The sequence below is a fragment of the Notothenia rossii genome, assembly GCF_949606895.1.
Source record: "Notothenia rossii genome assembly, chromosome: 2".
In the NCBI taxonomy this organism is placed as follows: Eukaryota; Metazoa; Chordata; class Actinopteri; order Perciformes; family Nototheniidae; genus Notothenia; species Notothenia rossii.
In genome coordinates, this window is record NC_136904.1 from 16,433,100 (window position 1) to 16,460,681 (window position 27,582).

The 27,582-nt window shown below is 39.9% G+C and overlaps 2 protein-coding genes across 4 annotated transcripts; one reads left to right on the forward strand and one right to left on the reverse strand.

Annotated features, from left to right (window-relative positions):
* LOC307029514 (C-type lectin domain family 18 member A-like) lies at nucleotides 1–17,792 on the reverse strand (the record flags this gene model as incomplete). Of its 2 annotated transcripts, XM_079665602.1 has the most annotated exons (12): nucleotides 1–163; nucleotides 5,730–5,821; nucleotides 6,522–6,618; nucleotides 6,786–6,915; nucleotides 7,034–7,140; nucleotides 8,872–8,964; nucleotides 9,102–9,209; nucleotides 9,750–9,871; nucleotides 10,343–10,440; nucleotides 10,553–10,789; nucleotides 15,982–16,073; nucleotides 17,660–17,792. In XM_079665602.1, the coding sequence occupies 12 exons, from the start codon at nucleotides 17,790–17,792 to the stop codon at nucleotides 126–128; spliced, it is 1,347 nt and encodes a 448-aa protein (XP_079521728.1). In that variant the 3' UTR covers nucleotides 1–125. The 2 variants fall into 2 exon arrangements, 1 of the variants encoding a protein (XP_079521728.1); XR_013805365.1 differs by lacking the exon at nucleotides 1–163 and having other exon boundaries at nucleotides 5,780–5,821; nucleotides 7,023–7,140.
* On the forward strand, nucleotides 17,768–26,790 carry LOC307029515 (fibulin-7). Of its 2 annotated transcripts, XM_079665603.1 has the most exons (10): nucleotides 17,881–17,925; nucleotides 19,786–19,823; nucleotides 20,370–20,602; nucleotides 22,739–22,898; nucleotides 22,982–23,152; nucleotides 23,742–23,867; nucleotides 24,711–24,896; nucleotides 24,985–25,122; nucleotides 25,433–25,568; nucleotides 26,044–26,790. In XM_079665603.1, the coding sequence occupies exons 3-10, from the start codon at nucleotides 20,540–20,542 to the stop codon at nucleotides 26,405–26,407; spliced, it is 1,344 nt and encodes a 447-aa protein (XP_079521729.1). In that variant the 5' UTR covers nucleotides 17,881–17,925; nucleotides 19,786–19,823; nucleotides 20,370–20,539; the 3' UTR covers nucleotides 26,408–26,790. The 2 variants fall into 2 exon arrangements, with proteins under 2 accessions (XP_079521730.1, XP_079521729.1); XM_079665604.1 differs by lacking the exon at nucleotides 19,786–19,823 and having other exon boundaries at nucleotides 17,768–17,890.
* The last annotated feature ends 792 nt before the right edge of the window (nucleotides 26,791–27,582 follow it).

Sequence of the window (27,582 nt, forward strand, 5' to 3'; positions counted from 1 at the left end):
CATTTAATAATAAGACATATTGTATTACATGTAGAGTATATACAGCACATCTAAACTACATTGAAAAAACATTAGTGGCCTTGGTCCCAACCAACACCTAGTTTCACGTCCTCAAGAAATCCGGGTCACCTGCCATCCTCCCAGCGGCCAATGTGCTCTGCAGCTGTGAAATGCACACCAACAAAGAACATTTTGACAGAATTGTACAAAATGCACAGCACGAAAGAAAAAGTGGAGTTCAGTTTGTCCCATAAATCCTTCAATGCTACATGGCTGTGAGGAAACATGATATAAAAGACTACTCCTTTCAAATGGATATGGAAACACACACTCCCACCCACACACATGCACAGACGGTGCTCTAGAGAAACATAGCTTAGTGTTTGCCTCAGGCTGTGTGATATCCACTTATCATTTTATCACCAATTAGCAGAACACAGCAATGAAGGCTGGAAATGAGTCCGAGGGGGTGGAGGGCTCTGTGTGCTTATAATCAGCTGAATTTATGTATCTAACTTTTTGCTGCTTCAGTGAAATGTTATTTTTTTTACTCATGACAAAACATATTCACATGTTTAGCTGCAGTTTGAAGATGCAATGTGTAATGCCTGGCCACCTATATCACAAATAATCACCAATAGTGACAGCATTTTACCTATACTTCTCCTGGGTCCATACAAAATGTACAGTCATCATATATATAAACTAAAACTGAATATGATATGCTAGTCCTGTTGTAAACTGAAACAAACTACTAAAAGTTGTTCTAGCATGCCATCTTGGCAATGTTGACCGCATTCAGAGCTGATCCCTCATTCAGCTGTGAGGGATCAATACAAGATTACACACCGACCACTTGCAAGACAACTCAAGTGGACAAAACTAAACATCTGCCACCGTCTCATTCCTTAGGATCAATGTAAGTGCTATGTGTGTGGCTAAACACTGCAGGCCTTTGTTGAGTTGACACATATTGATCGCTCAAAGGCTCTGGATGGTGAGCACTGAGTGCCATTGATTTGGACTGAGTGCCATGTTTAAATGTGTAGACAGGATCACACACATCTTCCATGTCGTATTTATGTCATTAATGGACACACTGGATTAACATGTTAGACGTCACTCGGCTGTGATTATCAGTGACAGATTGTTTTTATGGGCACAGTAAAGCACAGAAGGTGCTACCATCCAAACAAATACAAATTGCTGTACAGCTCCAAGTTATACTGTTTCCATTAAAAGCTTTTTTAAATAAATGCTCTATGTGAAAGACTTGCTTGTAGAATTGAAATGAGAACCCATCTGAATTAGCCTAGACTTAAAGGGGACCTATCATGCAAAATGCACTTTTGGGTGTCTTTTATACATAAAGATCTGTCCCCGGTGTGTCGGGGAACTCACGCAGCGTCAGAAAAATAAAACCCTCTCTTTTTTCCTCCGTACCCAAATCTCTAAAAACGGGGAACAACGGAGCTGATCCAGATTTGCGTCTGATATGACGTAATATCGTAAATGTAGGCTGGCTTTACACCCACAGCCTGATCAGAAACGTTGCTATCAGAAACAATGCCCGACTGTTTTGGACGTAATATGGTCGGTGCATGTTTACTAGGGGTGAACGAATATAACGTTAAATGTAAAAAATTGAGAACGTCAACAACTCTTTGGAAGTAATCTCCGGTGCTGCGTCGCAGCATTCAGAGTAATTTGCTCACATTGGGTTCAACGTGTCATAGAGCGAGCAAGTAATTTCATTGGACGAGAGGCATACTATGAGAGCTGGTCACAGGGATGCGTTCAAATGTAGTCAGTAATTTGAGGAACTGTCGAAATGGCGAACGCAGATAAAGTTGAGCTCGAAAATCCTCCAGCATCATTGAAGTCTCCGGTTTGGGAACATTTTGATTTTGCAGTTACGTACAAGGATGACGGACAAAGACAGGTGGACCGAACCAAAGCCGTTTGTTGGCATTGTTCAACTAAAATTGGTTACGCGGCTGGCAATACATCAAACTTGCACACTCATTTGAAAAGGCATCACCCGAACGTGAATATCATCGGTACCAAAAGAAAAAAGACTGAAGTGCAAACCCAACTCCCACTAGCATTTAAACCTCCACCACTCGCAAAAAGTTCAGACCGAGCCAAAGCTATTACAAACGCCAAATATCCTCATGTTGCCATGTTAGCAAAACGCTACCTGGCTGTATCTGCTACCTCTGTCCCTAGCGAGAGGGTGTTCTCCACAGCAGGAGACATTGTTAGTGCCAGCAGATCTGCCCTTTCGGCAAGCAATGTGGACAAGTACATTTTTCTTTAAAAAAACATGAAAATACAATGACAAGCAAGCAAGTCATAATGTCAAACTGGCTGCTTAGGTACTAGTACAGTACAGTTCAAATACAGATTATTTCAGTTCATCGAAATGCTGCACCTTAATGTTTATTTTATTATATTTTGTATTTATTTGAGTGAATATTCACAATTTAATAATAATTAAAAACCCAAAACTAATAGTTTATGTTTTGTGAGTACTAGTAACTAGTACAGTAAAGCTCAAATAAAGATTATTTCAGTTCATCGAAATGCTGCACCTTAATGTTTATTTTATTATATTTTGTATTTATTTGAGTGAATATTCACAGTTTAATAATAATTAAAAACCTAAAACTAATAGTTTATGCTTTGTGAGTACTAGTACAGTAAAGTTCAAATACAGATTATTTCAGTTCATCGAAATGCTGCACCTTATTTTATTATATTTTGTATTTATTTGAGTGAATACATTATTCACAGTTTAATAATAATTTAAAAAACCCCAAAAATGTTTTATGTTTTTTGATAATATTTTCTGCTGTACCGAAAACGTACCGAACCGAACCGTGACCTAAAAACCGAGGTACGTACCGAACCGAAATGTTTGTGAACCGTTAAACCCCTAATGTTTACATCGCTAACACTCAGAGCTAACCTGTACTGAAGAGCATGTGTGTGAAGAAGCAGGAAATACAAAGGAACTCACCTTGTGGTATAACCGGCAAGAGAGAAAGCCTTTGAGCTCCATACTGTTTCAGAAATAATCCTTGATAATCCATGATATGGCGTTTCATCACCGTAGTATCTGCCGGTAGAATCTCCTGCATGAGCAGGCATAAGCTCAGCCCCTCTTTTTTATCAATTTTTTAAAGCTTTATACCCAAAATCAGCACTTTTGAAACAGGAAGTGAAATAGAGGGATATGAGGCATGGCTAGAATGGGTGATCTGAGACCTATGCTGCAAAACACTTCATAGACGTGTTTTTTATATATTTTTAAAAATTTATATATCTGAGACCTATGCTATTGCCTAATAATAGCATGATAGGTCCACTTTAAACATTGCTTTCCTACATTTATTAAACACAATCTAAAAAATTAAAACATACACTTTTATTATCAGAATTAATAAATGTTACACAAGCAACTTGGTTGAAAATCTTCCAAAATACAATTGAAGTGTTACGTGATTTAATGCAGCAACAAATTTGTCAAAACCTGAAATAAAATTCCAGTATATCATATATAAAGTATATAAACATTGAAAAATAGGTCCCATTTTCATCAAACCTGATACATTTGTTTGACTCAGTATCAGCCTGATATACGGTTATTCCTATTGAACTTAAATTCCTCAGTTGTATCGTCATGTTGGTATAGAAACAAGGTTTGATCCCTCGAGAAAATGTAAAGTATATAACGGCTGTTTTTCTGGTGGTAAAAATGACCAGACATTAGGAACCCTTTCCCAGAGTGGCCGCTCACCACCATCACTACCAATCATTCAGGTGAACAACATAACGGTCTGGGCAAAAATATCACCCCCATTGAATCCTGTTCTGATTGGACCAGCACTCCAGTTTTGGAGAGGCATCTGTTCCACTATGAAGGCCAGAGCCTGGTGGTTCTGCACATCAGTTGGAGCTTTACAGGCAGTAGCATGCTAAGTTTAGGAGGAAATATGAGACGTGAAGCCCATCTTCCCCCAAGTTAACTGAGCACATGCTGCTGCAGTGGGACAAATTCACCCAACCATGCATTCAATTTGTACAGTCAGGAGCATTGCTATTAAAGAGCATCTTGCAGGTTTTTATTTTTTCTACATTTATGCTTAAACTTGCTTGAAAATTACAATTAAAAAAGTGAATGTAGGATTTGATATGTTTTACGAGACATAAGGGCAGGAATTCAGAGGGAAAGGAGCAATTTTGAGCTCTGCTCTTAAAAACGGCTTTTTTTTAAGGTCATACGTCAAACGCGTCATATTACATCACACAGGGGACACATCTCCGCTCTCTGACCGCGGGTATAGTTAATAGTTGCGTTGAGTTGAGCGGTTGTGTTTTAGTGAGCTGGTATTTTTCGGTAGTTTTACATTGTATTTCACCATTTGTAACCATGGTGCAGTATTGTGTTTGTGCAGGTTGCAGAAATACCAGCCTGTCAGGACATCGAGTCCACAGTAAAAAGGACCGGAGCTAGCGTTCGTTCCTGGGTGCGTTGTGCATCCACCTCCCTGCAGCACATACTCTCCACAGCTTTATCAGGAAACCGTATTACTTCTCTCTCCTCCCCGCCTTCGCTGCTCTCTCTCTCTCTCTCCCCTCCGGTACACGGCACCGTAAGACGTAGTGTGGAGTTGCATTAGTTAACGCTGTGGTGGCTGTACTACTCCAGTCGTCTCCTTTGTGTTTGTTTGTTTCCCCCTGTCTGTGTTGTTTGTGTGTGCGTGGTGGCTGTCACTCCTGGCTCCCGGCTCAACCTCCACTCACCTGCTGCAATCAGCTGTGCACCCTCCCAGACTACACACCTGCTTCCCATCAAGCCATTTACAACGGCATATCAACGGAGGCTCCACAACCTTTCTCCGCCAGATCGTCAAGTATCAACCGTATCTCGCGTCTCTCCTCCGGTACACAGCACCGTAGTGTGGAGTTGCATTAGGTAACGCGAGATACGGCTGATACTTGCGCATTAGTTTCTGTTATGGATCAGTATCAACAGTCCTGCCAGTAACGTTACTATATTATCAATGCTACTTTAGTTATAGCCTGATATATGATAGCGAACTTCACAATGTTGTGATGTGACGTTAGCTAACATTCTGTAGCTAACGCCGGTCACTCACCAAGATAGCTGCCCAGTTCTCCACTGGTTCTCCTCACACCACAGCTCAATTTCTCTCCGATGGCCGTTATTTCTTCTAATCCTTGGCTGCTCCTGGTCTCTTGGACTCCTAGCAGGCTCATAATTATAAGGTTGTGGTCCGTCATATGCATTCAAATATTCATGTTCAACTTCTTCTGTGTCGAAACTAGCATTGGGATCCATGTTTATTAATACGTTACACCGGCCGCTCTCCCCCTTGTTTCCCCCGTGTTACGTCACACGCGGGAGGTCACGTGCCGAGGCTTTTTTATGCGGAAGTGAACATTTCTTACAAAAACGACGCCAGATGTCACTGTAGTGTATATTTCTGTATATTTTTTTGAAAATCTAGTGTATTCATCATTTTCCTACACATTTATTCACTGGTGTCTTTAACCTGGAAGTTGCTCTTTAAAGCTCCGTAATTTGGTTTTGTGCCCAACGAATGTCAAAAAAGGTCAACATAACTTTGTGTGGTCATTTGTAGAAAAAATAACTTGAACTTTACATACTCAACATTTTGTATCTTCAGAAGGACTCTTACCGTGCAGGCAGATGTATCGGTTCTGTGTTTTACATCGCTGGTCGTTCCAGTTAAAGGCACTTGACGCCTGCAGCTCTACACAGTTTCCAAAGCTGGACAGAGAAAGACAAATATTGAGTGACTATGTTCTGAGGTTTTTTTCTGGCTTTTCTAAACTACTGAATACTAAAATGTTATTGTAAAGTTGAGGGGGGATCTTTCCAGATCACTTTTGTCTGATTGAATCTCTGATGAAGCAGAGGAACCACCACAATAAGTTGTATTTTATTACTACAGTTACTCACAAAACCAACAAACAGGTTCCGTCTAAGATATATAAATCACACTTTAATATTGTAATATAAACATGACACGTTTTGTAGTTAATTATAAACACTAAGAATTACTTATAGAGAGATAGATAGAGAGATAAATAAAACGGAGAAAGGGAGGCAGAAAGAGAGAGACATCTAGTGGTCAGAGTGAAGGTTGTCAGTCAGCCAACATCTGTTTTTTCCTCATCAGTCCATAAATAAAAAAGTAATTATTTGAGAAAATCTCAGTAGATAATGTAATTTGAATGTGAAAACACAACACATTAGAGACAAAAATACAGTACGTATCTCTCGCAGTAATATTTAGGTAATACATAATGTAGAACCAAAGGCATACTCATCTGTAGATTAAAAAAAAGGCTGAAGATCCGGTCAAAAAAGTAATGTTCTACCTTTTAAGATGATTTGTTTGTTTGTTTGTTGAGTTCCATTGCACCTATACTTTGCAGTAGCGACTGTTAGTAAATGTGTCTCTTACCCTTGGTTGTCCGGTTGCCCAAAGGCGAAGCTGCTGAATCTGGGGATCTCGCCTGTGTCCCAGCGAAATGAGTCTTTCAGAGGCTTATATGTCAAACCTGGGGAGTAAAAACATTGGGTTTTTTTCCGTGCATCATTTCCACACAACCTCCACCTGGTAGTACATCTGGTCTAAACCACAGCTGAGTCTGCTAATCTGGTGTTGCTGCCAGGTGTGAGAAAATAGTATGACATTTTAACATGAATGGATGAGGGAATACTGTACCAATCCAGAAGTTTCGTGTCTCAAAGTCCGTGTTGGTGACCTCGTTGCTCGTCTCCAGCTGACTAATATAAAATGCCAGGATGTCCTGAACCTTCTGATTGTGGATCTGAGCAAGAATCCCCCCTCGTCCCTTGTGGTGTAAACAAGAGAAAAGGCCACAGTGAAAGCAGAATTAAAAGCCCTCGTATCTAGTTTTTGATGATGTATTATGGCGGTAGAGCTTGTCTCAACACACACCTGTCTCTCACCTGACAGTGACTCTTGGCTCCATAGTAGGTGTCAGCTTCTGAAGACACCACGAAGCAATCACCATCTATCATCGCGTCACAGCTGTGGAAGGGAAACTGCACTTTCTCTGTAGGGACACAAGCCAACAAAATATGGTGAATGAACACTAATGATGCATACCATCAACAAAAAGGAACTTGTAGTCTCCTGTAAGCAATTACAGTTGTTTATCTGGATGAATTGTTAAATAATAACAGTTTCAGAATATGTTCAGAGAGATTAATAAACAAACAAATAAATAGTTTTGTTGCCTTTAGCTAAAATATATGAATGCTCAAAAATGCTTTGTAACACATTTGCAAAGTTGCTACCTACCTGATATAGCATACCTGACAGAGCCTTCTCCGTCGCTGCCCCCTCCCTCTGGAACTCACTCCCACAACCCATCAGAGACTGCACTGACCTCACCACCTTCAAAAAACTCACAAAAACTCACCTCTTCAATCTGGCTTTTAATGTGTGATTGTTTTTGTATTATTTGACTTTAACTTTAACTATATATTTATTTGTTGTTCCTTTCTTTTATTTTCTCTTCACTATATCTGTAAAGCGTCTTTGAGCACCTGTAAAAGCGCTAACAAATTAAATCTATTATTATTATTATTATTATTATTATTATTACTTTAAATCTAAATTATTATTTTTGCCCCCTTTGACAAGTTAATATGCTCATGTTTTCATCACATTTTCAAAATGTCACAAACGTTGGCATCCCTTAAAGTGGACCTATCATGCTATATTTGAATAATATATTGTAGGGCCATACCTATATAAAACATGTCTGTGATTTTTTTTTTTCAAAATACCAAACAGATCATGCATTTTAGCCATGCCTCATTTCGCTCTATTTGCTCTATTCCAGCCCTGTTTTTGCAAGGGCTGATTCTGTGACATAGCTTTAATGCAAATGAGCTGCTGCTGACCACGCCCCCCTGCAGGAGAGGGAGATCAGCTGCTGGGCTCTCAGAAGAGGGGGAGGAAAGGAGAGGCTCCGTCCTCCGTGTTTTATTCTTATATGATTATATAGAGTCGTTATTCATTTGTTTTAAAGCTCAATAAATAACAAAGAAGACCTTTGACCGGCACTTTTCTAATTTTGTCCGGAAGATTTCAATTTTAACGGACATGTTGACCGGCGAAAAAAAATCTAACTGAAACTCTGCCGCACGGTCCCCTCGTCCCTTGGAAGAGGCGGAGAGGTGGGTGTTTGTCATCTGCTGGTGGACTACCGGAGAGATATACAGCAGGAGCAAACGCTTGCCTCGGGGAGGGAGAAAAAGAGCCAGAGCGTCCACAGCAGAGAATAAACCGAAGGGCAACCATGGCAACCATGCGCGGGAAGTCTTCTTCGCTGCTTTTGTGGCAGACTACAGCGCCACTTACAGGCCTGGCATATGTACTACAGCGTCTCCAGCTCTTTCGAGCGGTCTCGTTTGAACAGACACGTCTCGTGTGAACAACACTATTCCGGGCTGACGTCAGCTCGGATGGAATCTGTATCCTCTCGTTGTAGCCCCGTTTTTAAAAGATTTGGGTACGGAGGAAAATAGAGAGGGTTGTATTTTTTGACACTTGGTGGGTTCCCTGGAACACCGGGGACACATATGCATGTATAAAAGACGTACAAAAGTGCATTTTGCATGATAGGTCCCCTTTAAGATATATACAGAATGTAGCAGCAAGCAGATGGATTTTACTCAGCACTGTTCTGCCTGTTTGAGCTTGTGAATTGAAACCTGCGTCTCAGCGTACACACTGCTGAGGTATATGAAAACACAAAGAGGCACACTGCACTCACCTGCACACTCAGCACCACCATAGCCAACATCACACAAGCAAGAGCATTCTTCTTCTTTGAAACGACCGTGCACACACTGCACACTGCAGCGCACTGAAAGACAGAGCCTTAGTTCAGTGAAATCGGCCACTCTACTTTGAACAGACAGGAAAACATACATATTTAATGAGACCTGGTACTAATAAGGGTATTATCTCGATACTACTATGTTTGATCTTGATGAGTGGTACCCTGGCAGAGGCGTCCGGTGAAGCCCCGGTCACACGTACACTTGCAGGAAGAGATGTTAAGATGGCCGTGCTGACCGCAGCTCATTCGACACGGATTCTTTGGAATCTCTGACAAAAAATATGCATTAAACACAAGTATGCACGTTACAAAATAAACATATGGAAGTGTTACATTAGATCAAATTGGTTAACATCATTGCCGCAGTATTGTGATTATTGTTCTATTATAAAGGCCAGATACCATGGAAATCACAAAATACTTTATAAATGGCAAAACTGCGTATCTGGCACAAACATTGAACAAAAGATTTCATAAGCAGAAATATTACATGGGCACACCTGTCATCTTTGTTGAATTGGACTCAATTTGCACTTCTAACAATTGCTAAAACACATTGTTTGTTAATGTGCAGAAATGTATATCAGCAGCATAATGGACATAACTACAGTAATAAATAATAGTATTATTCATAAACGTTTTTTTTTAAAACACCTTACATTATAATACTATATATGCATGTCTGTTTCAAGGGCTTGCATTTAATCAATGTGGAATGTCCTTGCCTATTACATTTCTTAGCAGAGAACTCACTATGTAACAGCAAAATGTGCCTCTGTAGCCACCTTAATGTTTATATATTGTCTTACCACATAATCCACCTACATGGTCCCACAGTCTGAAGCAGCCAGACATTGAAGAGGTGCAGAGAGAGCAGTACAGCCCCGTCTTATAGGGAGTCACCAGCCGACCGTTCACCTCCCAGTTCCCCCTGCAGCAACACAGATATACACAACACTGCAACATATGGACACAATCACACACAATCTAGAGCCTCTGCAATGGGGCAAAGTCAAAGAAATGTTTAAAAATTATGTAATATATATTACATTTTCAATTAATTTTTGTTATACTGTTCATGCTCATTGCTTGTAGCACTTTGGGATTTGAAGTCAAATATGAAGTGCTTTATAAATGAAACCCATTATTATTATATATATAATCACATTTTTGAGGCCTTCACATAGGTAGTGTTACATAATAGTTCATTTTAACTGTATGTGCCAAGAAAATACCCTGAAAAGTAGTAGCCTTTGATATAATTATTGCCGTTTTCAAGAGCGTAATGGTTTTGAGCTGGATGGCAGATAAAACCCTTAGTATTGGCTTTATTTTTTTAACACGCAATTCTCAAATGAATTTAACAATCTCATCTTAGGTTGATAAAGTGTGTCATTGTTACCCAGGGTAATATGCGCAGACAAACATCTCCCAGAGGTCTCCTTCCCTCAGACAAAGCTGGCTGGCACAGCCCACATGACTCGATGTGGCCCACACCAACTACACAACAACAAAGGGACACACAGTCACAACATTAGCACTATTGAAGAAAAAACACAATTATGAGAATCTCTGACAAACATGTGTACAGCTTGTATCTTATTGTTAATACCTGTGTATAGTGCTGACATGTGGCGTTCTCCCTACATTGCCCACTCAGGTAAAGAAAATCGTTCCACTCTTCAAACCAGGAGTGTATGGCATCAGAAACCAAAGTGAGACCACGGTGGGCAGAGAGGTGTGTGTTCCAGCCGATGTGACTGAGAGGCGAGGATTGTTGATCAGGAGGATCTGTGTGACATGATGCCGCCCTGTCCTTTGCAAGTAAGGCCAACTTATCACTCCATTCCTATAAAGACAAAAATAATATTTAATATCATAAAAACATCTTTGATTCCCAACAATTACTGTAAAAACCTTCAAAGCAATACGTTGTACTAATGTCTTCTCTTGCAGTATCCTACTGTACATGCACACAGGGAAGATCAAATCAGACGGACACTGATTGTAGTTTTAAAAAAAAAAGTAAATGTTAAAAAAAAGTATCTGTGTGTTTCAGAAGCTTACCATGTTTTTGATTTAAACGTTTTAAATCTTGCTCTATCATTTTCATAATCGGGGTACAACAAAATGGTCTGACATTAGTTTTTACAGTTTAAAAAAGAAATTCTGATTTAGTTTAACCCCACATATATAATGAAACATGTAATACGTATGTTAGTGAATGATTCATAATCAATAACATCAACAATCAGAAATAGGGTCGCCGGTTCAAGTCCCCGAACAGACCTAAATATGGAGTGTGGACTGCTGTTTGGACAGGTCCCAGTTCACCTCCTGGGCCCTGCCGTGGTGCCCTTGAGCAAGGCACCTTACATCCCCTTCCCCCCCCCCCCCCCCCCCCCACTCCCATTGCTCCCCGGGCGCTGTACAATAGCTGCCCACTGCTTCTGGTACTAGGATGGGTTAAATACAGAGGCCTCATGTCACTGCGTGTGCTGTGTGCTCCGCATGTGTGACCATTAAAGAGGGGTTTCATCCCTCCAATTCTATTCTATTCTAATAGGATATTTCCATCACCTTATCCAGTATTAAAATATGTTATTGAGGTCGGTTCGACTCGGAGCTGCATCTTAAAACCGAAATGAAGTTCATTTTGTACTTCAAATATGATTAAATCTGGATGAAAGGAAAAACTCTTTGGCATGAAGGTCATTCCTAATAGTGCATGAGTGATTTTCTTTACCCGCTTAATCCTTTTTAGGGGTCGGAGCCAGACTTCGAGTCCAGCAGACAACAGACAGGGAGACACCTTGGGCGAACTGCCAGTGCAGGACCAACAAACACTGACTGACGCCCATTGCGTGCTACACTGGTAAAAACACCTCACTATGGGGCACATTTTCCAAGATTTGCAGTGGCTAATTCAAATAAACAACACACAAACTTTCCACAATCAATCACTCTGCCATATTTGCTGTAGTACAAACATCACATTGAGGTAAGCTCTCACTACTAGGAAAGGCAACCACAGGTGGAAAGTCAAAGATTCAAGTTAAAAAGTTTCATTTTTTGTAATAACATGTTTTTATTTTTGAAACTCTCTTGGGTACCACTTTCATCAAGACATATTTTTAAATGAATGGGTGAATACAATATTACTAAGAATGTGTGGTTTTGTATTAATGAAGTTGGGCAGTAGCATTACTGAGTAAACTGTCAAAGTCAGGAAATTACTTTCATAGTAAATATTAGTGTAATTACATAGATTAAACTGTTTATTCCCTCAATGCAGTTCCCAGTAATGCTCTATTACTTTAAAATGACGGGGTCAACTTGTCTTTATGGGAGTTTGATGGAGGGTTGATATCCCTATGGTCTCTTCACTGCAGAGCGTGATAAATGGTGTTTTTTGTTGCTATACGTGTACTCAGAGTTCATTCAGGAATCAGTTGAATTGTTGAACCCAGCAGCTCCACAGTCTGGGAAGAATGTGTACCTGTTGATGGTCAGTATGTACCATGGATGTAGCATAAGAAAAGTTTGTTACTGCTTATTAACCCTTTAGAAAATATGATGTATTAAAGGTCCCCTATTATACAGTCTTTCATCAATATATTATAGGTCTCAGATATATACAAACATGTCTCTGAAGTGTTTTGCTCGAAATACCAAACAGATCATTGCAGCTTCCCTTAATCCCCTCTGTTTCATCCCTATTTCAAATGTGCTGATTCTCTGTCTGTTACTTTAGATGAAAATAAGGAGCCACTCCCCACGCCCCTCTGAGAGATATCTGGTTAAAAAGAACACAATGGTGCTCTACGAGGAGATTCAGGTGATAATGTGGTGGGGGGGTTACCTTGGTTGGTGATTGGCTTATGGTTACACAAGCCCAAAAAAAATTATGACATCATAAAGTGGCCAAAATCTGATCAACTCATTTTCAGACAGGTTTTTATATAAATGGGTCAGGACAAAAAGTGAGTGAAACTTTTTTCCTGAAACGTTCAGAATCTCTTTACACAGAGGACGCACATGTTCATGTATAAAAGACAGGAAAAAGTGGATTTTGCATGATAGGTGACCTTTAAATGAATGGGTGAATATAATTGTACTATGACTGTGTGGTTTTGTATTCATGCTTTTGGGCATTACTTAGTAAACTGTCAAAGTAAAGAAATTACTTTTATAGGAAATATTAGTGTTATTAAATAATACAATGTTTAATTCCCTCATTGCAATTCCACAGTCTGGGAAAAATGTTTACCTGTTGATGATCAGCATGTACCATGAGTGTAGCGAAACATGTGTTACCTCTTGTTAACCCTTTATAAATGATGCCTTATTAGAAAGTGTTACGGCCCGTCCACACACAGGCATGAAAGAAATCTTGATGCTGGGCGTGTCTGAAGCTTGACGATTTCACGCGCCCAAGGCGACCAACAACCAATCAGGAATCTCCCAGGAATCTCCCGCCCGCCCCCTTCATACAAAGCCGTCCATTCAATGTTAAAAAAAAGTAAACTGGATATAAACTCCCCAAACAGGTGAAAACCTACCAGTTTCACCAACTGTCTCTGCCACCTCCCTCCATGCCTGGTTCCTCCGGTTTAGGTCCCGGTAGGTGAACAGAGAGCAGTCGTAAAGGACCGGGACATTTCCTACAGCGATGATTCATTTATCCTCCATTTTATGACATATGGAAAAGACCTGCAGTATCTGCATACACGCGGTTTGATTGGCTAGCGCTTGTACTGGCGGGATTTGCATAAACGGGATTTGATTGGCTGATGCCAGCTTCGAAAGCATCGGGAGCATCAAAGTTGAACATTGCTCAACTTTTGATGCTCACGATGCTTGCAAAGCCATGCTCCGCTCCCCACAATGCAGTTCGGCGAAGATTACAAATATTCTACGTCACCCCATTCAAGTGAATGGGCGAAGCTTTGAAATATTTTTTTCATGCCTGTGTGTGGACGGGCCGTTACGCTCTCTTGATAAATGAGGCTCTGTTTTAGAAGGAAATCATCTAATCAAACAATTATTTTTGGTTGGAGGATACAAATCAGAGGTCAGAGACAAACGTATGTCTTAGACACGATGAGCCTGTTAAGTTGATTGTTCACTCTGCTCTCTGATGTCAGCCAGCCTAAGTGACAGACCCATAATTTGATGTCAGCAGAGGTCACCGGGCAATACTTAATTTCAGACATTTTATTTCAAGGCATGTCAAGTTTTATCAGCTATGGAATTTGAATGTATCACTAAGAAAATGATAGTTTATACCCTCATGCGCTTTTTTTGTGGAACCATAGACAATTGCTTTATTGTTGATTACCAAAATAGCTAAATCAATACAGCTCCATAATTATGTGTTTTTCTTTATTATTTAAATAAATCGTTGGAGCTTTATCGGAATAAAAGAGATTAATAAAATACTAATCTAACAAACAAAGGTCAAGTCTTGCATATCAAAAGTAAATACTGAACTTGTATGTATTAAAGTGATTGTATGACCTCATAATACTTCCTCAAGAGCTCAAAGAAAAGCTGCAGACAGAGCATCGGGTAAGAAAGGAAGAGGCGTCCTTCATTCCTTAAATATTGGTATTTTATCTTCCCCTGAAAGAAAAGCCTAAAGGTCTATATTATAATCACTTCAGCACAATCTCACCACAATGCTAACTGGCTCGTTCCTGAGTGAAAAAAAGCCCTAATCCCAACATTCAAAAACACAGCCGAAGCCTTGAGCCTTTTAACGTTTATCAGTAAAGCTCTTTAATATGCCTCTTCAGCTCGACGAACCTTCCTCTGAGGGAAATTACCGGTAATACCAGAGTTGTGAATGCAGAATGATTATCCACATCCTCTTTTTCTCATTACTTCCTTATCAGGTGGGAATAGTTCTCTGAGGCTGAAGAGCAGTCGTAGAAAGAGAGCTCGGTCTGTATGGGTGGCTTTGAGGATGTAATCTATGACAAAGTGACAGTTTGCCCTGTTACAAAACTCATGTTAGACCCTAAGGATATCTAGAGCATTGTGACATTAGTAATCCATCATTACCTCTTCATCATAATCACATGCAACCAAGTCAGTTGAGCAGTTAAGTACCGTATGGCGAAGCAAGATGGGAAAGATAGGGAGAGGATTTACTGCAGCTGCTGTGTTTTGCAGAGAGTGGGATTAGAAAAACCTGAGTGAAAGATTAATATTTATGCTGCACACTCAGCAACACACAGTTTTTATCACTCTCAACTTCATGAAAGCCAATTTGTATTCAGAACTGTAGCTGTTGATAATCTGAAGCTAACAAATTGAAGGTGTTGCTTAATTTATTCCTATTGTGTGTTTAAACATGAATTGGTATAATTCTGCTTTGCAACACTAACAACACTACCCACTGCTAATAGATTTTGACCCAGTTCTGACTCTCCACACCATCACTCCACCTGCAGCTGAGCGGATTTAAAATGATACTTCATTAATGTTTTACTCTGTTGGGACTATCGGCACCACACAGGAAGACCATTGTGACCATTGTGCTTAGCCTGTGACTATGATGCTAGTGTACCTGGTGTAGTTACATTTAAAACATTTACAAACATGTTTTTTTGGTGCTGCAAGTCAGATCTTCAGCAGGGTTTCACATCCTTACAAAACATATGTCTGATAATTACTCCCACCATCATCCTCACCATCATCATCATCATCATCATCATCATCATCATCATCATCATCATCATCATCATCATCATCATAACTGTTTTTCTCTAAGTTTTGCATTGTATCTGCTAAATAATGTATGTCAAATATTGGTTAAGTCTGCTACACATGGCTAGATACCTTCCACTAGTACCGTGTGAGAGGGAGAGGGAGAGAGAGAGAGAATTCTAATTCTAATGTGTTGTGTTGCAGAGGAAGATTAAACTTTGGTTTGAGAAACAGCACAATGGACATAATAACTCAACTCAAATGTATGTGACAGCATTCTTGCCATTCAAACTCACACAGAAGAGACAGACAATGGATGCCACAAACCATTTTTTGCATGTTAGCTGCCATGGGGTTGACCCGGCTGCGCAGTCTATTGTGTTGGGCAACAATCTTTGAGTGTTCCTTCACCCCGAGCCCTGCAAGGAAGCACAAACGCTCATTTAGCAACGATGCCTTTACTGATGTCGCCATAGCAACGGAATGCAAATGTGTGTGTGTGTGTGTGTGTGTGTGTGTGTGTGTGTGTGTGTGTGTGTGTGTGTGTGTGTGTGTGTGTGTGTGTGTGTGTGTGTGTGTGTGTGTGTGTGTGTGTGTGTGTGTGTGTGTGTGTGTGTGTGTGTGTGTGTGTGTGTGTGTGTGTGTGTGTGTGTGTGTGAGAGAGCATGAGCATGGGTTAATACAATTTGTCACAGCTTCAGTCACAATTTAACTTAAGGGTCAGTTGGGTTAAGAGAAAACTTTGAATCAAAACTCTTTTTCATTTCTACTTTACATTACTTATGACTTAACATTTCTTCAATAAATGAGTTTCATACTTCGCATAAATCAGTTGAAGTGTTATTCAAACCTTGAGATCTTGGGGACCATGCACAATAAAGCCTATACTATTTAATTGAGCCCAACATTCTTAAATCATTCATGTAGAGGCAGATTATGGAATAATAACATTTAGGAATAGGCAGTGATCTTCTTTGATCAAACTTACTGTTAAAGGTTACTTATATTACTTATTACCCCTTAGCACTTCTTCCAAAAGTTAAAGAGTAGAGATTTGGCTCCCCAGTGATAGGTTAATCATTTTGCCTTGGGTTTGGCAAAATGCCTTCAAAATGGTAATTTGTTCAACTGATGCCAAACTCCTGTAGCACAGCAGGCAGTGACAGAAAAGTGGGGCTGCTGGTGCTTTGCCAGATGGATTGAGACAGCTTAGAAAACCCACTGGAGTCTACAGCTTAAAGGATTGCAACCTGATGGCAAACATTAAACAAACACTTAAAACATGCTTTGCTATCAGTTAAAATAGACTTACATCAAGGGAAAACTATTTAGGCATGGTGTAAACTTTAAGTAAATAAGTAGATGTACTCAATACTGTACTAAAGTACAATTATGAGATACTTGTACTTTACTTGAGTATACCAATTTGTTTGCTACTTTGTACGTCACACTACAATTCAGAAGTACATTGTTTACTTTTACTCCACTACAATTATTGACTATGTTTAGTTACTTTGCAGATTTGGATTAATAATGTAAAATATAAACAACACTTAAATAAGACTTTAGTTCTGGATTAAAATTCCCAAGCTACCCTGCAGTATACAAAGTTATTAAACTATAGCTGCACCTTTACCAGCTTTGATAACACTTTAATGCAATGCATCAATAATTATGATCAAAACATATATTATTTAGAAATAGGCCAATCTGCATAATGAGTACTTTTACTTTTGGTAGCCTACTTTAAGTATATTTTGATGCCAATAGGCCTACTTTTATTTGAGTCACATTTTGATTGTTGGACTTTTACTTGTAAGATAGCTATTCCTACTCTCTGGTACTTCAACTTTTACTTAAATACAAGATCTGAGTACTTTTTCCACGTTTGCATTTAAGTCAACATGTTACGTGCTAGCTCATCCTGCACTACGAGGTCTACTGTCTACAGTAGGCTACGGTCCCTCGTGGCCACCTGCCTCACGCACAGCTAAAGTGTGTTTACCGGTGATGGTGGGCTTCAGGGGCTCCGGTGTGTCTGTGATAATCCGGTTCGCGAAGATAACCTGTGGCAGGAGAGACAACGCGACCAACAGATCCAAACCCCGGGACGCGGTTCCAGACCGCATTGTGAACATCCTGAAGTATCTCCGACTACAGTGACCCCTCGGCCCTCGGCTTTATCCTCCCTCCGCTCCTCCTCCCTCTTTTCACCTCATCACCCCGGGCTGCAGTGGTGAGCACATGCATCATCCTTGAAGCAGACTCACGGTACAGCGTAATTAACCTTTTAACGTTTCATTAAATCATTATCCCTCTTTTTGGGAAAACAAATCCATACTTAATTGCCTTTAACAATGGAACATTAACGCAAATTATCGCTGCACGTGTTGCAGTGCATGTGTGCAAACATGATGCACGAGGAGGAACAATGAATCATAAACATTATAATGGAGGCTAGGCTATTTCCTGACAAAACCACAACATATTATACCAAGATGTATTTATTATGCTTTTCACAACACATTTAGACGTTTGTTAAGAGAGCTAATTTCGTAATCTCTTTAATTACGATGTAATATCGCTTACATCACAGAATACGGTCATGGCATACACCTTAAGTTTGTCTTTCATTTAAAATGTTGAATAGCTATTAAAGAGTTACATTTAAGACATCATATGATTTTGTAAAATTATTATCACTGATTCATTTAAGCAACTTTGTATCTAGAGTTTTATAAAGTAGGACAATATGCAAAATAAATTACTCAAAACCACTATAATAGTATGTTTTTGAGATGCTAATAGTGTATTTCTACATTGAAAAGTAAATACTATCCACCACAAAAATCATGTGTAAAAAGTGCCTGTCAGTCATTGATGACAAAATGTATTGCTTAATCATCTCTGTCATCATTTCCTAAACTAAATAACAAAAGCGAGCCTAACTCTTGTTCAATAGTGTTTATGATTTTTAAAAGAGGGGAGGTTTGTTTTGAGAGACCAATGTCCGTCATCAATGAATCACTTCCAACACTTTATTTCTATATGTACTGGCTGAGGTGCAGGATTTCTTCTTTTAATCAAAGCAGAGTCTGTGATATTTATTTTAAGAGGGAATTGAGCATGATGGCAGAAATGTAATTGTACATAGTTGTGAGAGGTACAGGATAGAGCTCCCGGCCATCTGTTTAAACCTGGTGACAATGTTTTTTTATGCATCCAGTGTGTAAAGTATGAATCGTGCTTTGCACACTGATGATTCAGAGTCTGGAGATGACTGCAGAGCAACACAATGGACTCCCACTCGTCTCTCTCCCCTGTGGGTTCAATGTATTTGAGTCCCCTGGCTGACCAGATTTGTCTTATCTCCTTGATTTTGCTGCATCCGTAAAGTACTGTCCGACCCTGCTGAGCCAAACAACAGCTTTGCACACAGACTGTTCTGGGCTCAGTCTGACTCGGCCACCCACTGAGATGATTTCTCAGGTGAACACTGTAAGCTTCCTCACTGCTTCAGCCTGAGTCTCCACATTACTCTCTGAACTGCAGCAGTGTCTGCTGAATGCACTCAGGACAGAAGTCCATCTACACACTAAATTATTTCTCTACAGCAGCAATACTTCAGTTTCAAACTCACTCTCATATTTACCATTCAATTTAAATGAACTGGTTTTCCAAAAAGGCGGTGTTGTCTGTTTAAAAATCGATGCGATTGCAGTTCCTTTGTACCCTGTAGAAATTGAGATGCTGATGATTTAGACATCTTGCAGAATGAAACTTTAAAAGTTATTTTGAAGCCATATAATATTTACTTTGTGGTATTGTGAGTCCAAACAGATGGGACTTGACTACCTGATAAATATTTCTCAATTGCAACTTTGCAGTATTTTATAAAAAGAAGTAAAAATTGTATTACATATGCGCACAAAAGAGTTGCAACAAGCAAAAAGCAGCTGGGTATTATTTTATTCATATAGTGGTGGAATATGGTAGATTTAGTAAGGTATGTTGATTTTTACAGGTTTATATCTCCAGTGTAAGCACCCTCCAGTAATAATATATAAATGGAAAATAAATATTTAGTACCTGTCATCTTCACATATCATTTTTATTCCCTGACTCCTATAGTAATATCTGCCCTGATCATAATCATTTGGACATGTCAGGTATGTGGACCCTTACATTTATAACCTCAGAAGCATGTGTCTTATTTTGTTCAGCCAAGCTCATAAACAGTATAGGGATGCATGCATTAAGATATTCCTGTAGAGGGCACAGCTTAGCTTCTCTACATGCCAACATAGTGTTGATTAAAGGTCGCAAAAACAGCATTCATATTTCAAATTGAACTGACAGATCCTTTTCAGATTAGTTAGATGATAAATTGTATTTAAACAGATAGAATTTGGATAGAAAATGTTTCTACAATATTGGTATTGTTTGTCTAACTGCTACATTTAATCTAATGTTTACAAAAAAACTATTGCTGTAAACAGGCAAATAATAACATCACAAAACATCAAAAAATCATAATGATCAAATCACACATGATCCAGAGCTTTGTTTGTTGAGCTCTGTTTTCTCACTTCTCTATAAACAAGATATTAACTAAGCTGCCCTGACTGGAGAGGAAGTGCGCACCAAGTTAAGTAAAAGGATAAAATGTGGTCGCATTTTTCTTAAACACTCTTTTCCCTGATTGGCTCCTGAAGAGTAAACTCAACATTCCTCAGTGGTTTTCGAGAGCAGCTTTTCCAACTGCTCACTCTGGTCATTCTCTGACCTGGAGTCCCTGCACGCACTCAGAGTTCACAGCACTGCGACTTCTTCCACATGTGAGGACTGATCGTCGACTGTGAGTTGGATTGGGATCAGTGGAATCATGATTGCTCCGATTGTCATCACCTTGCTGTGTTTCTGCTCGCTACACCCTACTTTTGGACAGGTGAGTGATTCAATGTCTCAGGCTAATGCAGTGAAGCTATATCTAAGGATATTATTTCAGTTAAATACATTTAAAGCCTCACCAATTGCTGACAGAAGACAAAAATGACAGATATGAGTAACCTTACAACAAGTCCTTCTGTGAATGTAACTGCTTGGCTTCATTCATACATTTTTTGAGAGATCACACCTTGAGTCGCTTTCATATTGTATGCAAGCCTCAGGAACAAGCCCCCAGAGGCTCAATTTAATTAATATACTAAATATACTGTATGTAGTGTTTGTGTTAAATGTTTCCATAAAGCAAGATCTGCTTGTGAATGACTGCTTTTAGGTCGTTTCATGCAGGTCTGTGTCTGTGCATGTGTGTTACTGAGAGATGGCCAGCATGTTGTAGAATATGGGATGGTTAGGTATGACTTTGTAAGCTAAAGTTGTTGCACATTGAACTGAAAGGGCGCAGAACCCCTCCAAATGCATCTTTCAATGTTATTTCAAGTTTTAAAAATGTATCTGCTATGTGATTCATATTACATTACATTACATGTTACTTGTTAGACGCTTTTATCCAAAGCAGGAGCAATTTGGGGTGAAGTGTCTTGCCCAGGGACACAACGACATGCTGACTGCAGTATCCGCTCCGAATGTAACTTTGCACTAAGTTTCATGAAGATCTGGGCGGTATTTCTTTCAGTAATGCTGCTGATACACAGACAAACAAACAGAACCAAAAGCATTAAAGTTGATCATTTGGTTATATTTAATAGTCCTACTGTCATCTTGCGCTCCAGTGCCTCATACACACTGTTACCAAGTTAACATGAAGCCATGTGAAATGCCGCTGAGCACAGGCAGAAAGAGGCCTTTGACAACTACGCTATAAACACCAGCCTCCCCTCCCGGCTGACTGAAGCCTCGCCAAACCCCAGTTCTGTCGAAATCAGAAAGGTGTTTTCAACAAATATTGACCCTTCTTACATAACCCTGGCTGGACGCAAACACTAATTGGTTGTCTGAAAACATACGTAAGAGGGCAGGGCAGGGGGCGTAGAATGATGCAGTTGAAGAGGACAAACAAGTCTGTGCCACTCCCTCGCCCCAGCAGCCAATAGAAAGAGAGGTTGTAACACAGGTGATGTTTATGCTGAGGGCGTTTATACCCGACTGACTGACCCCCGAACCCTGAAACCACCTAAATGACATATGGAAGTTACATAGGTTTATCTGATGACCATTTTAAACATCAACGCGGGGTCACACCTAAAAACCACATCACAATTTTAAGAGAGTGTTTCTGTTTTTATAACTGAGTTACAGTATCTAGCTTTGAGAGGAGGAGGTTCCTGCTTGCAAATGCTTACAGTGGCCAAACATGCTCTGATCCTGCAGCGTTTAATCGCTCGTATAACAGCCCAGCCTCTGTCGCCCTCTGCACAGGCCTTCAAGGGACTCCTTCAGCAGAATTTCATTTGTTTACATGCAGTGTGGAGCTGCTTATTTTGGACCATAACCTTTTTTTCAAGGAGTACTTTTAATTAACCTCAGGTATTCATAGGAGTTGAAGGTGATGCCCATTCAGTATTTGTCACTATGCAGAGATAAAAAACCAGGCAGTGTAATTTATGTGATGTGACCATGTTGCTGAATCATTTAAATCATAAATAAAAGTGCAAAGAAAGAAATTGCCACATAATTGAGTGTGATTCAGATTGTGTGACAGCTTTTTGAAAGTCTGAACAATCAAAAAAATCAAGATAGTTTTGTTGTTAAAATCTATTACATAATTTTGAGTCTTGAATTGGAAGAACATACATCAATTAAATCACTGGCTCGTAGTCCCGAATCTTTTATGTCGAAAGATGTATTTTTAACTAACGTGAGGAGTAGCTCTTATGTATTCATCAATTCAGTAAAACAGTAGGCAATAACCTCCTAAAAACTAAAATCGAAATCGTATCAGATAAAACCCATTGAATGAAATGATGCATAGAATTACAGTATGTGTCAATACTTTACATTTTATATTTCATACTCTAACATCGATTGGTCTTGTGAGGTAATTTTCAGCTTTGAAGAAGTTGTTGTGAAAGATAATCAGCACTTTATTACTTTAGTCATCCTCTCTGTTTTTTTCAAGGACTGCCCTGGTAGACAGGAATTACATGGCTCTCTGAAGCAAGTCCAGAAACTTCTCTCAGCCCATGAAGCCACATACATGCAGAGCCTTCGCAACCTGAAAAAGAAAATAAACCTGTTGCAGAGCAGTGCTGGAAAGCAGAGTACAAGAGCCACCAACAGTAAGTAAAACCCTCAGAAACATGAATGCATTCAAATGGAAGTTGTTGAAATATCTGCCATTCTGTTTTTGTATTCCTCTCAGGTACCTGCCCCAAACTTGACATGCCAATCAATGGGAGGAAGCTTGGCAAGTCCCACAGCGTAGGTCATGAGGTTCACGTTCTGTGTGACCCTGGCTATGAACTTGTGGGATCTGAGAGCCGGTTTTGTCAGGAGAGCCTGAGCTGGAGCGGCCACCAGGCTACCTGCCGGGGTGAGAGACTAGCGCTGATCCTCTGCTCCCTGGCTGGTCTTCACTGCCTCCTCCTCATCCTCTTTCCACCATGTCTCTCCTCTTCTTCACCCTGACCATCACTCATCCTGTTATCTAACCCTATGATCACTTTAACAACCCTGTCATCGTCCTTTTGTAACCTTGCCCTCATGCTCTCTTTTGCCATTCCTCTTTTTGTGCATCATGCATGTCACCAACGTTTTTCTATGTAGAGATACGTTTCATATGTGACCCATGATCATATTTCCTCTTTATGTACTCTGGCTGTTGTCCAGAGAGCTCATTGAATGCCTTGACATATGATATTCTAACCTCTATGTCCTCTGACAGCTCGCTGACTTTAAGATAACAGCTCAAAGGCTGTTTGATCAAGAGCAGGGATAACCCTACACTAACATTAACTCATCTGCTCCATTTGAGCCGTATTCACTCTTTAAACATGCAAGATGTCACCCACTCTTCAGCATCAAAGATATTCAGTTCCAGATGTCCTTGTATCGCCTCCAAAAATATTAAATGTAGCAATGGAGTCTCCTTGTATAACCCTCCTGTATGTCTTTACCCCCAGACATCAATGAGTGTGCGTCGTCTCCGTGCCTGAACGCTGGGACTTGTGTGGATGAGGTGAACCAGTTCTCTTGTATCTGTGCCAAAGGCTGGACCGGAGCTACCTGTCAGAGCCCTCTGCCAACATGTGGGTATAATACAGTTCATACTCAGACCACACTCACATGTTGGTGGTGTACTTTTGCTTCACCAACTTCCACTTAAAACCTGAAGTTTGGTTAGGTTCCTTCAAATATGTTCATACCATAGTAATGGATGAAATATGTAACAAAAACTACATTTTAAAGACAAAACTTTACTGCAGAGCATATGTTTTTATGCTAGGATTCAAATCCTCCTAGTCTACTAAAGGGGATTATATTGTCTGTGGGTTTGGCTTGCCAACACAAGCCATTGCTACATACCACCAAGTGTGTTTTAAGGAATTACATCCTGAAGTCCAAGACGATGCTGGTTCAGAGTCTGGTCTGCTTCTTGGTGTGGGTGGGGGGACTGTGAATCTCTGAACTTGACTTTGTTCATCTCCATTCATGTTATATCACCGCGCTAATTTACTGTTCAGAATTCTATGTTGCTCATTAGATCACTGAGGTTCTATTTATTCTTTTTGTACTGGATTTTTTAGGCTGATATCAATATTGACAGTAAGATATTCTATCACATAAAACCAAAGTTCATCCAAACATTTTGCTGAAAGGATTCCTTTAGTTTTGTGAATAATGTTGACAATATTATGTACAGTGCAAAGTGGGAGAGTTGAAAACTAAACTTTTCTAGTGGACAAACGATGTAATGTTCACTCTTCATAAGTGCAGCTTATCTATTAGCCCAGCTCAAAAAAAAATTGACAACCTATGTGTGAATTCATTAAAGGTTCCATCATTTCCATATTTTGTTTGGAGGGGAATCAGGGAAGGAAAACCCAATCTTTAACTGCTTACCTTTCCTTTTTCCTGTCCCCCTCATTCAGTCTTTGTCACCATGACAAACACCTCTGCCGCCACCTCCCCATCCACCGCTGCTGCTGTTACCCTGCCTGCTGCCACCACTGGGCCCTTTGTTCGTCCATCACGTTGCAGCATAATACAGGGGACCACCCACTGCACCTGTGAGGCAGGATACACCATCTCTGGCAGGGACAGCAACACCTGCACTGGTACGACTAACACCTGCCCAAGCTGTGACTAAACCATACATGTATGTCTCCTTGTGAGATGTTAACTGTTTGCATTGTTGGCTTTTAGATATAGATGAATGTGAGCTGTTCCATAATGGTCAGGCTGGCAAACTGTGTTTACACTCTTGTGTTAACACTGCTGGAGGCTACCGCTGTACCTGCCCTGTCGGATACAATGGGACCCGCGATGGACGCAGCTGTAAAGGTGTGTTCTCCTGTTCTGTTTCTCTTTTATTTCTCTCTTCTTTTTTTATTTGCTCTCAACATAAAATAATCCATAAAACAGTTATATAATACAAACATTTGTTAACAAATATTAAGATTACAAATATTGTGACATCTTATCCAGTGTCCCGTGTTTACATATATCATACTTGCTATATTCTGGGTTACTTTTATTCAAAATATGTAGAAAGTCTCATCAAAACTTACTTAAACGATACTTCAAAAAATTATAAAATGTCAACCAACTTTCTGTTTAATTATTGTGTTACTATGCTGATGTTTCTTCACAGACATTGATGAGTGTGCCACCAGACAAAACAACTGCACAAAGGATCAGATGTGCATTAACACGTATGGTGGCTTCCAGTGTGTCCGTGTGGACTGCCCAAAAATCCCTCATGCAACATATGTCAAGACGTCCCCTATGTGAGCATTTTACCTAACCATTTTTTACATCTAAGTTCACTGGCATTGTAAGAATTTAGTTTTCATTTGAGATCTATTAGGAGGTTTTAGTAATAATTAATAACCTTGATAATCAAACAAATATATTTAACTCTGCTCTGATTGGTCAGTGCATCTGCGCTCTTGTTGTTTATTCACTGTCATTGAAATCTGGAAAAGATCTTAAAAACATTGTAGTGGTATTTTCTCCATATATATAGTATTGATGTGTTTTTACCAAAGTCTTTGTTTAAAGCCACAGTTTCTGAATATTGGCTGCTGAGCATTTGGATTGAGCGATTCAATACTTACACAGTATTTTATAGCACCATGACCAGCTTTTAAATACAAAGAAAAAACAGATAAATATTTACAATATGGGACCTTTCAAACATTGACAGTATAACTTGGTTGATTATTATTTTGGTTGATCATTTAACATAAACTCTTTTTCCAGGCGTTGTGAACGTAACCCATGTGCTCTGGACAACAAGGCATGTTCTCAGACACCAAACTCCTTCTCCTACCATTACCTGGCTGTTGTGTCCAACCTGTCGGCTCCTCGCGTCATGTTCAGGGTCTCAGCATTACGTCCAATTGGTGACACGCTTCGCTTCTCCCTGCTGGGGGGAAGGCTAACCCGGCGGCACTTTACAGTCCAGCGATCAGACCGATTGACGGGTCAGCTGATGCTGGTGAGCCCCGTGCAGGGCCCTGCCACGCTGGAGGCGGACGTTGAGATGAGCGAGCTGGAGAAACGAGTCCAGCTGGGGAGGTACATCACCAAAGTCACAATGTTTGTTTCCCAGTATGAGTTTTAAAAAGATAGGGAAGAACCTGTAATCACGCTAAGAGCACAAAGGCCAAACAAAAGCATTGTTTGGATTGGGCCAAGGACTCTTTATTGGATGGTGAATATCTAGTGTGCTGTTGCTGATCTGAAACATATTTATTGCACAAATAAAGACATGAGAGTATGATTTGTAAAAGGTTAATTACATGATGTACTGTACCAAACAGTTAAAAATCATTAGACTCAGTCCAACATGAAGGAAAGTGCTATATTTGCCAAAGAAAGTTCTGCTATGTTGAAATTAATGTTAAGTATGCTGGATATGTATTGATGACGTGTGAAGATTTTGTAATTGTATTTACGATCATATTCTATTTATATTCTGGTTCTACACATCTATAATAAAATGATTAAAACCTCACATAAGATTTTAAAAGTTCTTTATTTGCCAAAGCCTAAAATGTTAAGAAAATGGTTTATATATATATAGCAGTGATATATGTGGGCTGTGGTTTTTTGCAAAACACTTCAGTTCTCTCAGTATAGAGCAGTGCTGTTCAGCAGACAGAAAGCCAAAGACAGGCTGCTCAAAGAGCCACTGTGTTCTTACAGTGCATGAATAACTCCAACGTTTCAATTTGCACAACAAGTACACACAGAAAAATGCACATTCACCCAGCAGCTAAGGTACGTGTGATGATTTTCCCTTTGAGAGGAGGTGTATATTTTGGAAAAAAATCAATTTAGAGAAGTGTGCTGAAATGTGACACCTCTGTGCTGCAGGAGCCATCTACTTCTCTGCGTTACACAACTGTCTGAAAAAGAAACCACACAGAAGTGCATCTGTAGCACAGTGAGGCAAAGTGTATAGGTTCACTGGAGACAAACAGGGTGTCTTTAGTGGGAGAAGGGGGCTCCATACTGTGGCAGAGGTTCGCAGAGGACACAGCTGAGGGGGCGGGGGGATCCTTAAACGAGATTGCAAGCTGAGGGAAGAAAAAAGATGCTTAGAGATAGGGAGGCAGACAGAGAGTGATGGCTGAATAGAGAGGGCTGAATGGAAGACGATTCATGCCAGCCAGTCACTGAGGGTTGCAAGCTGAATTAAAATCTGCTGTCTTTATTACCACCGAAGAATAGACATCTCACTGTTCTCCCTCTGTTGCTGCCTCTTCTGTTTTAATGGGGGAATAGACTAAGGTA